General features: G+C 36.4%; 1 protein-coding gene across 1 annotated transcript in view; it reads right to left on the reverse strand.

Annotated features, from left to right (window-relative positions):
• The window catches only part of TAF1B (TATA-box binding protein associated factor, RNA polymerase I subunit B), a 47,399-nt gene that overhangs the window by 32,584 nt on the left and 1,172 nt on the right, over window positions 1-13,643 (reverse strand). Inside the window, exons 2-9 of the mRNA XM_085309717.1 lie at window positions 13,493-13,554; window positions 13,043-13,141; window positions 12,464-12,551; window positions 10,595-10,695; window positions 10,230-10,325; window positions 9,479-9,611; window positions 7,136-7,292; window positions 922-1,021 (exon numbers count right to left, since the gene is read on the reverse strand). Of these exons, the coding sequence (XP_085165843.1) occupies window positions 922-1,021; window positions 7,136-7,292; window positions 9,479-9,611; window positions 10,230-10,325; window positions 10,595-10,695; window positions 12,464-12,551; window positions 13,043-13,141; window positions 13,493-13,554 (836 nt within the window). The remainder of the gene's footprint in view (window positions 1-921; window positions 1,022-7,135; window positions 7,293-9,478; window positions 9,612-10,229; window positions 10,326-10,594; window positions 10,696-12,463; window positions 12,552-13,042; window positions 13,142-13,492; window positions 13,555-13,643) is intronic.

Raw genomic sequence — 13,643 nt, forward strand, 5'->3', positions numbered from 1 at the left:
AGGCTTATCATAAGCAATGCTAAGACAAAAAAAAAAAAAAAAAAAAAAAAAAAAGAGAGAGAGAGAGAGAGAGAAAGAAAGAAAAAGAAAAAAAGACATAAACACATAAAAAAACCTAAACCCCTAAAACTAACAATCAGCTTTTGAACAGTTCACTACCTATTGAATACAAGCTATGCATTGCAAAATGGCAACATTACTCACATCACTATCATTGAAGGCTTGAGCACCTTACAGTGGACCAAAATCTAGCTTTTCATGTTAGTAGAATTGCTGCTTTCTCCTYCTAAAAGCTAACAATTTATTTACACACCTCTAAACCCCATAATTAACTACTTTTTCTGGAGAACAAATACCARCAGGAAGTCATGACCAAACTACATAGCAATCCTAAGTAAGTGACAATTTACATTGTACTCAAGACTGTCCAACATCATTCAGTTTCCAGAAAATCCATAACCCTTTATGTAGATTTTAGGTTTAATCTATTTCAATCAGTACAGCAAGAAACAGAACGAGACAACAGTATCTAAAACAGTTTACAAAAATAAGTATAAACAAATTCAAGAGATACTTTAAATAAGCACCAAAAAAGATAACATATTGCCCTGACAGAGATGAAGCCAAATTCTATTTACCAATTTTCCAAGAGCCCATTCCAAGTGTCTTTTTTCCCCACAAGTACTTATTGATTTTGTTTTAACTTAGGTAATCAGCCTAATAACAGCAGTTAAAGATTAAGGCTGACCGACTCACTGAGTGCACTGGTTTCTGCACTGGCTCCAACAGAAACTTTACAACATAAAAACAGATTTAATCAATGTGTTTGTACAGTGACCAAAAAATTAAAAATACCACAGGATAACTAGTTGTGTTGTTTTTGTTTTTTTTTTACTCTTTCCCTTTAAGAAAAAAAATTACCTCTACACAAAAGATCTTCAGATCAAGTCCATATAATTTCATCTTCTCTGGAAAACATTGAAAAACATTCAGATATGGAATATGACCTTCAACAACAAACCTGCAGAAAAATGAAGATTAAATCAATACAGTATTCAGCATGACAAAAGCATGTTTATTCTAAAATTGCTACATAAAACAAATCAATTTCAGATTTGATACAACATCAACATTAAACTGCCTAAGCAATTCTTCTGAAGTTACACTACCCTAAATGCTCCATTACCATGAAAACCAGATCAATCATTCAGTAGGCCTTTAAAATCAAGCTCAKATGTGATTGACAAACGATAACATTATGGCACTAAGCTTACAATCAACACACTTACATACAGCTTGTTCTGCACATTCTTCACCTATTACATTTTTGAACTCGCTTAAAGACTCCTTAAAGTGGTATGGATTTTTTTTTCCATAAACATCCTAAAGCTTAAAGTCAAAATTTCCACTTTCCATTGGAGGAGCCAGGTAATGGAGTTGGGAGGAAAATCACAGAATCATCAGCAATACACACAGAACYGAACCCATTAATTATGTTCTGATCAAAATGTGTTATTTGATCAACAGAAGCAACTTGCTTCTCTTTGCAATTTACAAATTGCTTGTATTGTACAAAATCATTTATTTTGTATTTGCACACAAATAATGCAATTCTAGTTAAAACCTGGCTCTTCTAAAAAGTTGACAGTAATGCTTTGGATTTTTCCTGATTTTTTTGTATCTCCACCATGACATTTTACAACAGCTACCAATTAAAAAAAAAAAAAGCACACTACCACACAAAACACCTGCTCTTATCTAACATCTTGTCTAAGATTCACATCAGGCAAAGCAAGYACTAAACAAGCAGGAATCTTCACAATGAACCAGGCACTACCCTCATTCCAGACTAAAGTATATTAGTGGTCTCCCACAGGATTAAGGTAGAACCGCCTTTCTATCTCTTCTCCAAAAATATTTTTATTAAAATACTAAATCAAATTGGAAAAAATAACACTTTTACAGATTTGCAAACAACTTTCTCTCCTGCCAGCTGTGTCCTCTGCACAGTATCCCTCCCATCTTGCTACGTAGACTAGCAACATCTGGGCCTAAAACCTCTGAAAGTCCCTCCTGCGTTCCTCCGCTATTCATAAAGCTTGGTTTTATATCTGCTCCCAAGGTAGGGTGGAATCTAAACCCTTTTAGCACTAGTCAGGTCCAATTCCATAGACAGAAGCAAAGAGCTCATCATAAAGCACAGCAATTAGTCACTTTGATTCAAAACATGTCTGGAGAAAAAAAGAACAAAAATACTGCTGAATAATGTCTTCACAGTTAAGAGTATCCAGTGTTGAAGAGGATTAATYTTCCTCCTGAGCCTGAGGCAATTTACAAACCCACCTTCTGTTTCTCAGGACAGTGCCTTAACCATCCACTTGCTGCGCATTATTTAGCATATATGTATGAAAGTTGACTAAACTCCAGTTTTACTTTAACTCTAGCTTTTGACTTTAACTCCAGCTAAAGGACAGTTACTGCAGGAGAAAGTTATGCTTACATCCTAAATTTGTTTGAAAATGTTTTTAGCTAAATTTTCTGTTTCATTAAGAAAACCCTTGAATCTAAAGCACTATTAAAATAAAAAGTATATTCTCACTCAAAACCATTTCTCAACTAGAATTAACCCAGCACTTACAATGATTTCACCAATCTGAAAAGATCACTTCACYCAATACCTTTTATTCTGAAGCTCTGTGCATTGGTTTCCCAAATGAATTGGTAAGCAAGGATCCTGTAGTGTYATTTTATAACAGATTGTGAGATGCACATTTTTTGAAAATGAAATGGTAGTAGGTTTCTCAACTAGTATAAATAGCAATTCCCTATCTCAACTGGAGATATGCACTGGTTCACATATTCGGTGAGTTATCATCCAAAGCCAGCATCAGTTGCTCGTCCTTGCCATCCTGTCATACCTGCCAGCTGAGCAGCTTGTAAGGCAGCTCCTTAGCTCATTTTAGTCAAAGTCAGCCGTGATAAATTAAAGAATTTAAACTGAAGGTATGTTTTTACAAAATGCATTAAGCCAACCTAAAAGCCAGACATAAATAGGCTTATTTCCCTCCTACCCTTCTCTTGCTCTGGCTGTGTGCTCCTCTTACTTATCATTCTCTTCCACAAATCAACTGACCTCACAAAAGCAGAAGACTATCCTACAGCAGAGGAAAAAAAAAGAAAAAAAAAAAAGAGGGGGTTGTTTCCTGCTATTCTGACAAATTGAATGGGCTTGCAGAAGGCTCTAAGGAGAGCTGGAGAYAGCAGAGGGAAGGGGACACATCACACAGCCAGGAGGACAGAAGAAAAGGAAGCAAGACCTTCCCCTTTGAGCAGCAGTGAGCTATTACTGGCACAGCTGATTATAAGCTCTGACTGACACGTGCTAAAGAGCATTCACACAAATGATGAGGTGTACAGATCCGAAGAGGTGGCATCAAGAAACTGAGCAACCTCCTGAGCCAGCACAGCAACAGCTGGAAGAGGACAAACAAGGAGGACCTCAGGGTGTGGTGGTGCTTGCAGCTGAGCCACCCTCCCCAGCTAGCTGCTGCTGCGCCTGGAAATCCCAGCCTCCCTTCTGTCCTCCGCCACAAACTCCTGTCTCCTCCCTTGCTGACAAAAGCACTTCTGTGACTTCTCAGCCAGAGGATTAGACTGAAAACTGGCCTTTTCTTTTCCAGGGTTTGTTTTCAACCAGATAAATTTCCAGGCTCAGCTGACTGCAAGGATACTACTGTTAGCACAAGGTGGAAAGGGACTGTGGTGAAGCAAATTCAACTGCAACATTAGTTTTTGCAGACATTAGTCTTTCACGGTATCAGTTTTCTGCAGATTTACTTTTGACTAATTCACAGCAGGCTGGATAAATGCTAATACCCAGGAAAAGAGAAAGGGCAGGAACACTTACAGGGAACCACAGCAATACAAACTCAGATCAGCTTGAACTAAGCTCAGAATCATATTCTTATGCTGCAAGAGGCAAGCAGTGCCCATAAAACTCCTTAAAAAAAAATCACTTACTTTGCTGTACCAAGTCAAACTATTGTTAAAAAAAATCACAATGACACCTTTCCCAGCCTGAAATTACTGTCTCCATATAAAAAGGTGTTCTTTTCTATCCTGTTAGAATTGTTTTTTACATTCTAAAAGGTATATGAAACAATGAAACACTGTTATGAATAAAATGTGCTAATGATTCAGTTTAGTATTTACTCCCCAGACCCCAGATTTGGAAAGCTATTCAGAACAGTTTCTACTGTCTGCTGATTCTCCCAAGCCCTCCACTGAACTGTCAGATGATCAAAAAGCTAAGACTAGGTTTTATCACTGAAGCACTTGAAAACTTGAAAGGTAGATAAAGTACACAGTCCACGTTCTTTTAATTAAGTATGTAAAAGATGCAGTTCTCTGCATACTACGAGGAAGTGATGCATGTGTTAAAGTCACACAGCAGTGTCACAAACTGATTACAAGTTTAGTCTTGCCAGCACAGCTACGTATCACCTCATTTGAAAGGTATTAGTTCCCAGCCTCACAAAGTCTAGCATCTTGAAACTTTTTCCACAAACCAACAATTTATTATTTAGGTAAATAATACGCAGCATACTAAATATTGTGAGYTTATTCACAGTGGGAAAGAATTTAATGCATTATCTAGACTTGAGCAGCAGGTTGTTAAAAATGTTATTTTAAAAACAAATCATCTCTTTCAGATGAGCTAATTGTAGTGTTTTCTGCTAAGTGTGTCAAACAGCAAGGAGGAGTGTATTTTTGGTGCTGTAAATCCTTTAAAAGCTGGCAGATTGCCCTACCAGGGTGTCTAAGCATGTATCACAAGGGAGGAGCAGCAGTCAGCTGACTTCAGCGCAGAGAGAAAACCAAACCAACAGAAAAACAAGGCAGAACTTTAAGCACAACTGTAATTCAGGTGGTTTAAATAAAACAATTTGCCTATAAAGATTTAAGAGGTAATGTTGGATATTCAGCATTTTCTCTGCATAGTTTTCATCTCTGGTCTGTCGCTATTTTGATCTGTATAACTTAATGCATACAAAAGCGTTAACACTGTCTGATTTTTAAGCTTAAATATTCAGAAGTTAGAAAACAATAGTTTTAGGGTAGTTCATGCAACTTAAAATTCTTCCCCCTTCTTYATCAAGCTTGTGAAAGGCCCAGGCCTTTAGGGTAGGGAGGGAAGGACGATAATGTCTTATATAACCACCGTATCATTGTAAAACTTTGCAATACAAACAACATCCTTTTAAATATCACTTTCTTCATTTAATTCTGTTCATATGCTCAGTGCATTTAAAACCACTTGATCATTCTGATTCCCTATTAAGTTTACCCACTTACACAAGTATTGAAGCTGTAAATTGTATTGGATCAAATGATATCTTTTAGAAAGGCATGACTCTAACAGAAGAAAGATGGCAAATACACCAATTTCCTTTGTAATTGGCTCAGATATTTCAATTATTCTTAGGGTAAAAGAGATGCACCTCGTTTCTTATTCAAATCATCTTACTTCCATTTCCAGTTATTGGTTTCTAATTATGCCTTTCTCTGCTAGATTTTTAGTACCTATTTTTTCTTTTCCTTTTTTTTCTGTTTTCATGTTTCCTCTAAATCTTTCTAAGGAAACATGCTGAATTCTGAATATATCAGTATGAGGGAAGATCCCAGGTTCTAAACCATCTTTTTTTGCACTGCCCAATTCTAAAATGCTGAATGCAACAATATGCCAATAAGATTCAATCAACACAATTCTTCTAATTACTACCTTGTTCATGTAAAAGAGGACTTTGATGATATGGTGCTATAGTTAAAAAAAAAAAAAAAAAAAAAAAAAAAAAAAAAAAAAAAAAGGCAGCTAAAACAGGCATTCCTGAAGATGTACTTGCCTAGTATGACCTCTAAATGCTTTCCAGAGACAGTTTAGTTTCCAAGATACTGTAATCCAAGAACAGGATATTAAATTAAGCATTTTTCTCTCCAAACAGGATGGGCTAGGCAAGAAGTCTTTATTACTGTGTACCATTTGCTCTGCCACAATTATTGTGACTTACTATGTTGATTTTTGCCATATACGAACATTATCAGATATATTATTTTTCTAATAATTGATTAAAATACAGACTAGCTATGATAGTTCCAAGTCCAGCATTTCTTATGAATGTACTAATCAGCAATAGACCTTGTCATCATAGCAAACTACTTTTGAGTTATAGTACTTCTTAATCTACTCAGTATCTACTTTTGTATTGCAGAGTGCCAATTTGAACTTTAAGCATTGCAGCATTTTAAGCTGAACATTCTACAAATACCATTTATGCAACAACAGCATACCCAAATATGCAATGCTGCAATTTTGATTGATGAACATAATAGCAGTCCCCTGAAGTTAAATCAAAGGGTTAAATATCGTTTTTCATAGAAATAAGTTGGTTAGCACTAACTGCTGTATTTCAAGATATACCAACCTCCTCCCCGTTAGAAGTACTTCGAAAAGAAGGGTCTTCARCACCTACCATTCTCAGAAAACTTGTGCAAAGTTAAAATTAGAGAAAAGGGGGAGAAGCAGAAAAGGAGGCTCCAGAGGCAGAGGTGCCATTAGGAAAGATCAGAGTTTAGGGTAAACTTCCCTTATATTAGCCAAACATTCAGCAGCAATAGCAGTTACATGCAAGGGGAGGGGTGGGAGAAGGCAGGTATTTGTTGCCTTGTGTTTTTGTCTTTACTTTGTTTTTAGAAAGAACTGAAATCTATCATATCAACTGAATCTTGAATCAGTGTTTTATTCATTTTGCCCGAGTCTGACATTCAGACTGTAACCAACTTAAGCCTTCCTGTTTCTTAAATYTGGGAGAAAATAAAACATTTTTCCCCATCTTTTAGAAATACCCAGTATTTCAACACTTGTCAAAAAGGAGTATCAGTATACAGAAGGTGTTTCAAGTTTTCAAAAAGCAGTTGCACAAATTCTTCTGTCACAGAAAGAATAAGGCAACTAAATATAGGGGTCATCTCACTATTACTGAGCATATTAGTAAGGGGGCAAAGATAAAGATCAARCTAAAAAATCACGTTTATTATTTTTAAAAGCAACCAGTATTTCAGTAGGGACTATACATACCTTAAGAGATCAGATAATGTCATTGGTTCTCTCAGCCAGAGTAACGCCATATAACAAAATGAAAGGGTCATTGGCATTGACATCCTCAGTTTGTCCTTTTGGTTCTTCATTAAATGCAAGCTACCATCTACCGATCCAGAGCAGACAGAGGTGCTTTCTTTGGTTTATATTAAAAAGAAAAGAAAAAAAGTATTTGATACGATATACATACATAGTACACAGAAAATAATACAAAGGAATATACATGGAAGCTTCTTTACTCACTAGGAAAATTTTCAAATCACTAGTTTGGGTTAGTGTGTAAAGTAGCTTAACTTTTGAATTTATTCTTCTACCAAGATAAGATAACTAATTCATGAACTGCTACTTCACTTCACTAAGATTCTGGATTATACGAAGAGAATCCATCAAAATAGATTTTTCAGTGGGACTTATACATAAACCTGGAATTCCAGAAAGCTGTTAATTCCTATACAACACATAACCAATAGTAGTTATGAGCTGCAAATACTATTTTCTATTTGACAGACAAAGGAGCAGGGGGGACACAAGGAGGAAAAGAGTGATATGCCTAAACTAACACCTCAGAGTTAAGGATTAAAACACAGAATTTAATAGTTCCCAAGTACTGTATTTTAAACTTTAGCACAGTCAGAACTATAAAAAGAACATGATTTATACTGTAGAAATTTTACTGAGTATGGACACAGTTTAGCCATCTGCCATATATTCTCTAACCACGAAAAACTATGTATTATTTTTAAAAAGTCGAAATTAAAAAAAAAAAGAAAAAGAAACTGGGAGCTGCTGACCCACCCAGCGGCCAGAGGTCTGGCACCCAGGATGAAGACATAGCTACAGATACTGATTTCCTGAGCCACAACTGGTCTTTGGTGCCATCTGCTGGCTTCAAAACCACTGGTGAGTAGGAATAGTGCAAGAGATTAAAGGAATCAACCCAATCATACACCTGTGTAGACTAAAAGAGGTCTCCCTGAGAACATCCCAGAACGGCTACTGCCTATAGGTGCATTAGAGAAGAAAAGCAGTTAATCCTTTCTGTCAACAGTTTCACCTTTTATATGTATACATGTGCTTAAATGCAGCTTCATGACTGAAGCTTCATTATTATAATTTCACCTTCAACCCAATTTAAAATAATCCTCAATATATTTGCTGCCTTAATGATAGCACGCAATTTCCCTTACTTCTTCCAGCTTATTCAAGGCATGACAACACACAATTACACACATCTAACAACTCAAACTGTTTCATAGGCTTCTCTAGCAATATCTCTGTGCTATACTCAGTGGAATTCACTATCATCCTTACCCCAGAATAACAAAAATGATTACATATTAGTCAAGCCTCTTAGTGGGGCAAAAAAAAAAAGTCCTTAAAGTTTCCTGTGTGTAGCAATAACAACTTAGTAAAAAATGGCACGGAAAAGTAGATCTATGAATCTTCACAATAATTTATGGTTGACAGGTTAAAAATCAATCTGGTATTAACTTGTGTCGAATTTCACTATATAACAATTGCTATGTTCGTCTAATTTCCCCAAAATGCACTTTAGTGTCACTGAGCTTTTATCCATTTCAAGGGCTTTTAGTGAAATAAGTATGACTACTTAAAGCTGAATTTAATCTCTGAAACAAGAGACTAAGAAGAATGTATCAAATTACCTCCTATTTTAAGACTACCTATCTACTTTAAAACTCTTAAAAACATTACCATAAAATGCAAACAAGCACCAAGAAAGAAAGGAGTTGCTATAGACTTCAAAAAGGAAAAAAAATGGAATACTTTGACTACTTTTTTCACTAAACTCTTTCTCCTTGATATAGTATGTGTGTGTGTGTGTGTGTGTGTCTGTATGTAAAACCCAAGTACTGATATATACATATATATATATGAACATACAGCAATCCTTGACCTGAAAATCTTGTCATTTTATTACAATAATATAAGGCTGAAAAGTGCTTGCATCATGTTCACAGAAATGTGCACCTCCATTTTTGTACCTTTTTCCCCACTCCAAACAGGAGACATGGAGCAATCTTGCTACAAAATAGAACATCCTCCTGCATTTCCCATTGTATTTCCAGGCCCTGTTCAACATTCAACTCCTTGGAAGGAGGGAAAAAAAAATAAAAAAGGTGTCTTCTACTTCCGGTAGTATATAAATACTCTAGTGGCAAGTAGGACTGAAAACTCTACACTTCCCAACAACAGGTCAACAAGTTCTTCTAATTCATACTGTGTGAACACATCATATATATACATACACACACACACACTACACAAAAATAGTTTCTAGATATTTCACTTTATTGCTCCTACCTGAGACTTTGCCAGTTGATGAGCCAAAGCTGCAGTCAGTCAGTAGATCCCCATCACTTTCAGAGAGAGATAACAAGTGAAGAAGGCTAGGTCTCTCTGGTTCACTATCTACATCTGTACTGCTATCACATCCCTGTTTTGTGTAAATAAGCCATAGTATTATCTACTGTTATTTGCTATTTTAATCTGAAGAAACTAAGTAAAGTAAAATAGGTGCAAGATCAATACAATGATATTTAAACAAGAACTGTTCATATTTTTACTTGTCCTATCAATCACCAGTAGTTTAAAAAATTCCTGCAAAATATGCTCCTGTTTTCAAGGATTTCTCAAGATAAGAAAAATTACTAGCATTCATGTTGCATTCCAATCTGCTATAGCAACCAGAAAGCAGACAATATATAGAATTAAACTTTGATGATAACTTTAGGATACTAGGGGTAAACAATGATAGCCGATGACATATTTTGTATTATAATTTCTGCTCTACCTACTCATTGGGCAGTACAGTCTATCTGTGCCAGAATAAAGCAGCATTTTTTAAATAAGTAATTTTCCATACTCAGAGGAATATCTTTTTTCTTAAAAATGGGAAAAAACAAAATAGCTATTTGGAATTCCATTTAGAAGACATTCCTCATGCTAAAGCAGTATTAGCGCAAGTTAGATATATAGCTTGAACAAAGAAGATTTCTGTTGTTGCAGTTTAAAAAATATGCAACTGCTCATAGGATTTGAGCTTTTCACTTACTGATAATACTTTGATAGCTTCCCCAGCTGGTCTGCTACAATATGCTTGTTGGCTCTTCTGAAGGTAACGTCTCCAAAAATTGCACAGAATTTCATCCTGATAAATATAAATAGACAATGATTACTCCAAAGTATAGAATTTCATTAACTTTTGAGAGAACAAACTGTAATTTAAAATTACAATTCAGAAATCTGAAAAATGTTCTGGTCCAATTTTATTAACTCTGATAATTAAGTTTGTTTTCATATGATCAATACTTTCAAACAGGGAGTTCTTTGACCCACTTTAAAAATCACAATCTTTTTAAATAACACTCATTGTTACACATTTACAGTGTGCAGACCTCACCCCTGAAGGTTACACACCTTCATTTGTGGACACACTCCTAATGCTTCCAAAGCTTCTGCTTGTTTCTTGAGTACGAACTGAAAGCCTTCACAAACATACCATTCCCAGCCTTCATCATCTATGTAAAAGAAGACAGTTTGTTTGTTTGTTTTAACCTTATGCACATTTATTTACACATAATGTTCTGTTGTCTTGGTACCTGGACTACGATGTAGCTCTGTATTTAATAATTTCAGGTTGTGGAGCAAAGACCAGCTCCAATATTCTGAATATCCCAATAACTTTCATTTATTTGCATTCTTATTTAAGAAATAAACTACTGAACAGGATCTGTTCTCAAAAAAAAAAAAAAGTATTATCACTTCTCACAGAAAACTAGAACACATTAAAGTGGTGAGTCAAGCAAAAAAATCAAGCAGTATCACTGTTCTCTCCCATAGAATCATACAAATATAAATGAAAGAATCTTCTCAGACATTCAGAGCTTCTAGCAAAGCTCAGCACAGTATGAATCCCACACAGAAAAGGTCTGCTCCAGTTTATTCATTATCACTTCAGACTGTTACACGTACTCTTCACCTTTAGCTCTCCATAAGCTCCTTTCTACAGGCTTTTTGGTTTTATGAATTTTCTCTGCATTTCTCAACTTCCTTTTCATTCCCACCGTACCTATGCTTCCTTATGCTTCTTTCCAATTTACTATTAGATAATAAAAGTCCTCCTTCAGGTATTTCAAATGTCTGCTTTAGCAACTGCCCTTGGACTTCACCATCTTAAAACTTATCTGCCCAAAGATTCTGTCATGCTTTAATGATGCTGGCTTTAACTGTTTACTGTAGACTCGCTTTCTCCTATACACATAGGAAAATAAGCTGCAAGAGTACAATGTAACTGCACTCACAGAATGGCCTGCGTGAAGCTAAGGATTTCTTTCATAGGGAGCTGGGGGGTGGCTAATGGCATCTCTCACAAGAGAAGTAAAAAGCAAGAAATGGTGAAAGGCTCAGACTTTAAGATCAAGACAGAATAAAGACAAGTGGAGCTGATAAGGTTGTTCTCCTTTTCACTCCTCCCTTCACCTCCCCACAATAGTTCTTTTCAAAGGAATGCAGTAATCTGCTGTCACCACAGTACAGTGAAAATAGGTCGGCATATCATAGAGACAAAGGTATCCCTATGCTTTATTTAGCATTGTAATTTATTTTTGCTTTTTCAAGGAAAGTGACGACAACACTAAAATATCTGTCCAGCCATCCCAGTATACATGGCTTTAGCAGCAGCCTTACCATAACATTGTTACAGCATATTATCACATGTAATTTCTATTACTATTCTGAATCATGAAATAAAAAATACGGAGGTAACACTGGATGAAAGATGTAAAATTTATCTATGCGATTTTAGCTATCGTAACTGTATGAAAATTCTTTCACGTAGGTTTGTGTTCATTACAGGGCCAACTACATGTAACACAAACTAGGCTTRTATTCTAAGAGCCAGACCGCTGTTATACCTCACCTATGAGCACAGACAACTTTCCTGTTTACAGTCATCACAAGAGATAAATAAAGGGATCACCACAACTGAATGAATGCCATGGGTATTGTTAATGAGCATGGGCTCACACAAATCAAACTGACAAAAGCTAACAGATAGTTATGTTCAGTGGAAAAAACACCACAAAGTTCCCAGAAGTCCTCTGCCACTCCAGAAGTCACTGCAGTTTGATTGCTGAAGGTGCTGACAGTGTTTGGGGGATGCACTGTTTTTTTGTTCTTGCAGTCTTTCAAGCTATCTACTTTTGGTGAAGACATAATTTACTAAGTGAACTTTTGGTCTGACTCACTACAGTCACTGTTATGCAAAACAGACAAGCACATACATACCATTTTTTTCCCGCTTTCTTAAACCTTTGGAGATTGTCTGGACTCTTGTGTTACCAGTAACAACAGTATTCACAACTTCTCTAGTTCTCTGCAAAAGAGTAACATATCTCAGCAAGGAAAAGGCCAGGCCTAACTTGGGCAGATTGCCCCATTGTAAGACAATGGAGGAGCTTGTTCAAMTCTCAAAATCAAAAACCAAAATAATTCACAAAACATTCTGAACCTTCTATTCAAGAAAAGTATCCTGGACAGACCGGTGACATGAATCAGGGTTTGTCTACATGGGCACTGCCACGAAGCGCAGCAATACCCATGCAACGCTCCTCATGCAGCTACACTGCATACCGATACGTTACTTTAAAGTAATGTATTTTAAAGTCTGTGGRTTTTCTGCAATTGGCACTATACATTTTGATTTGAAGTAACACTTTTAAACAGCATTAAGTAAAGCATGAAAATGGGAGATTGGCAATACTGTCCTCAACTTTTAAGGTCAAGGAGAAAAATCAAACACTGCCTTAAAACAAGACACTGCCAAAGATAAATGCCTTTCCCAGAGATAGTAGCTTGGCTTTTTACCTCAATAACATTGTGGCAAGTTCTGCAATAAAATCGGCCTCCATCAGTAAGACCCCAGTTGACTTCTGAACACTGTACACAGCGCTCATGATAATCTTCCTGAAAAAAAAAAAAAAAAAAAGTTTCACATGTGTTCAAGTAGAACAAACAACACTATTACTGGGCTACCGCACACCTTTTGAGATTATTTACGGAACAGAGTATTTCTGCCATTTATGTTAGCTGTAACTAAATAACAAGTAATCATAGCATCCACTATCAGCTACAGATAAGAGAACAAATAACTTCTTCAGCGGCCAAGCATCAAGTTTTGTGTATGGGAGTATAAGGGGAATAATAACCTACACCTAGAACACATGACGTGAAAATAAGAATCAGAAATAGAAGAAGGGATGAAAAGTAAGAGATGGGAGATGGCAGTAACGTGTTTCTGGAGCAGGTAAGAAATACCCGCAATGGAGCAAAGCCTGCACGAGTCCGCAGAGAGACAAACTCGGGAAAYGGGGAGATTACTCAGAGAAATCACGGTGTCTCGAGCGTAGGGAGGGGAAAGGGGCGAGCCGACAGGGAAGACGTTTGCTAAAAGCCCCCCTGGGCCAGG

Source organism: Rhea americana, unplaced genomic scaffold, assembly GCF_003343005.1.
Source record: "Rhea americana isolate MKP2758 unplaced genomic scaffold, rheAme1 scaffold_300, whole genome shotgun sequence".
NCBI classification, from domain to species: domain Eukaryota; kingdom Metazoa; phylum Chordata; class Aves; order Rheiformes; family Rheidae; genus Rhea; species Rhea americana.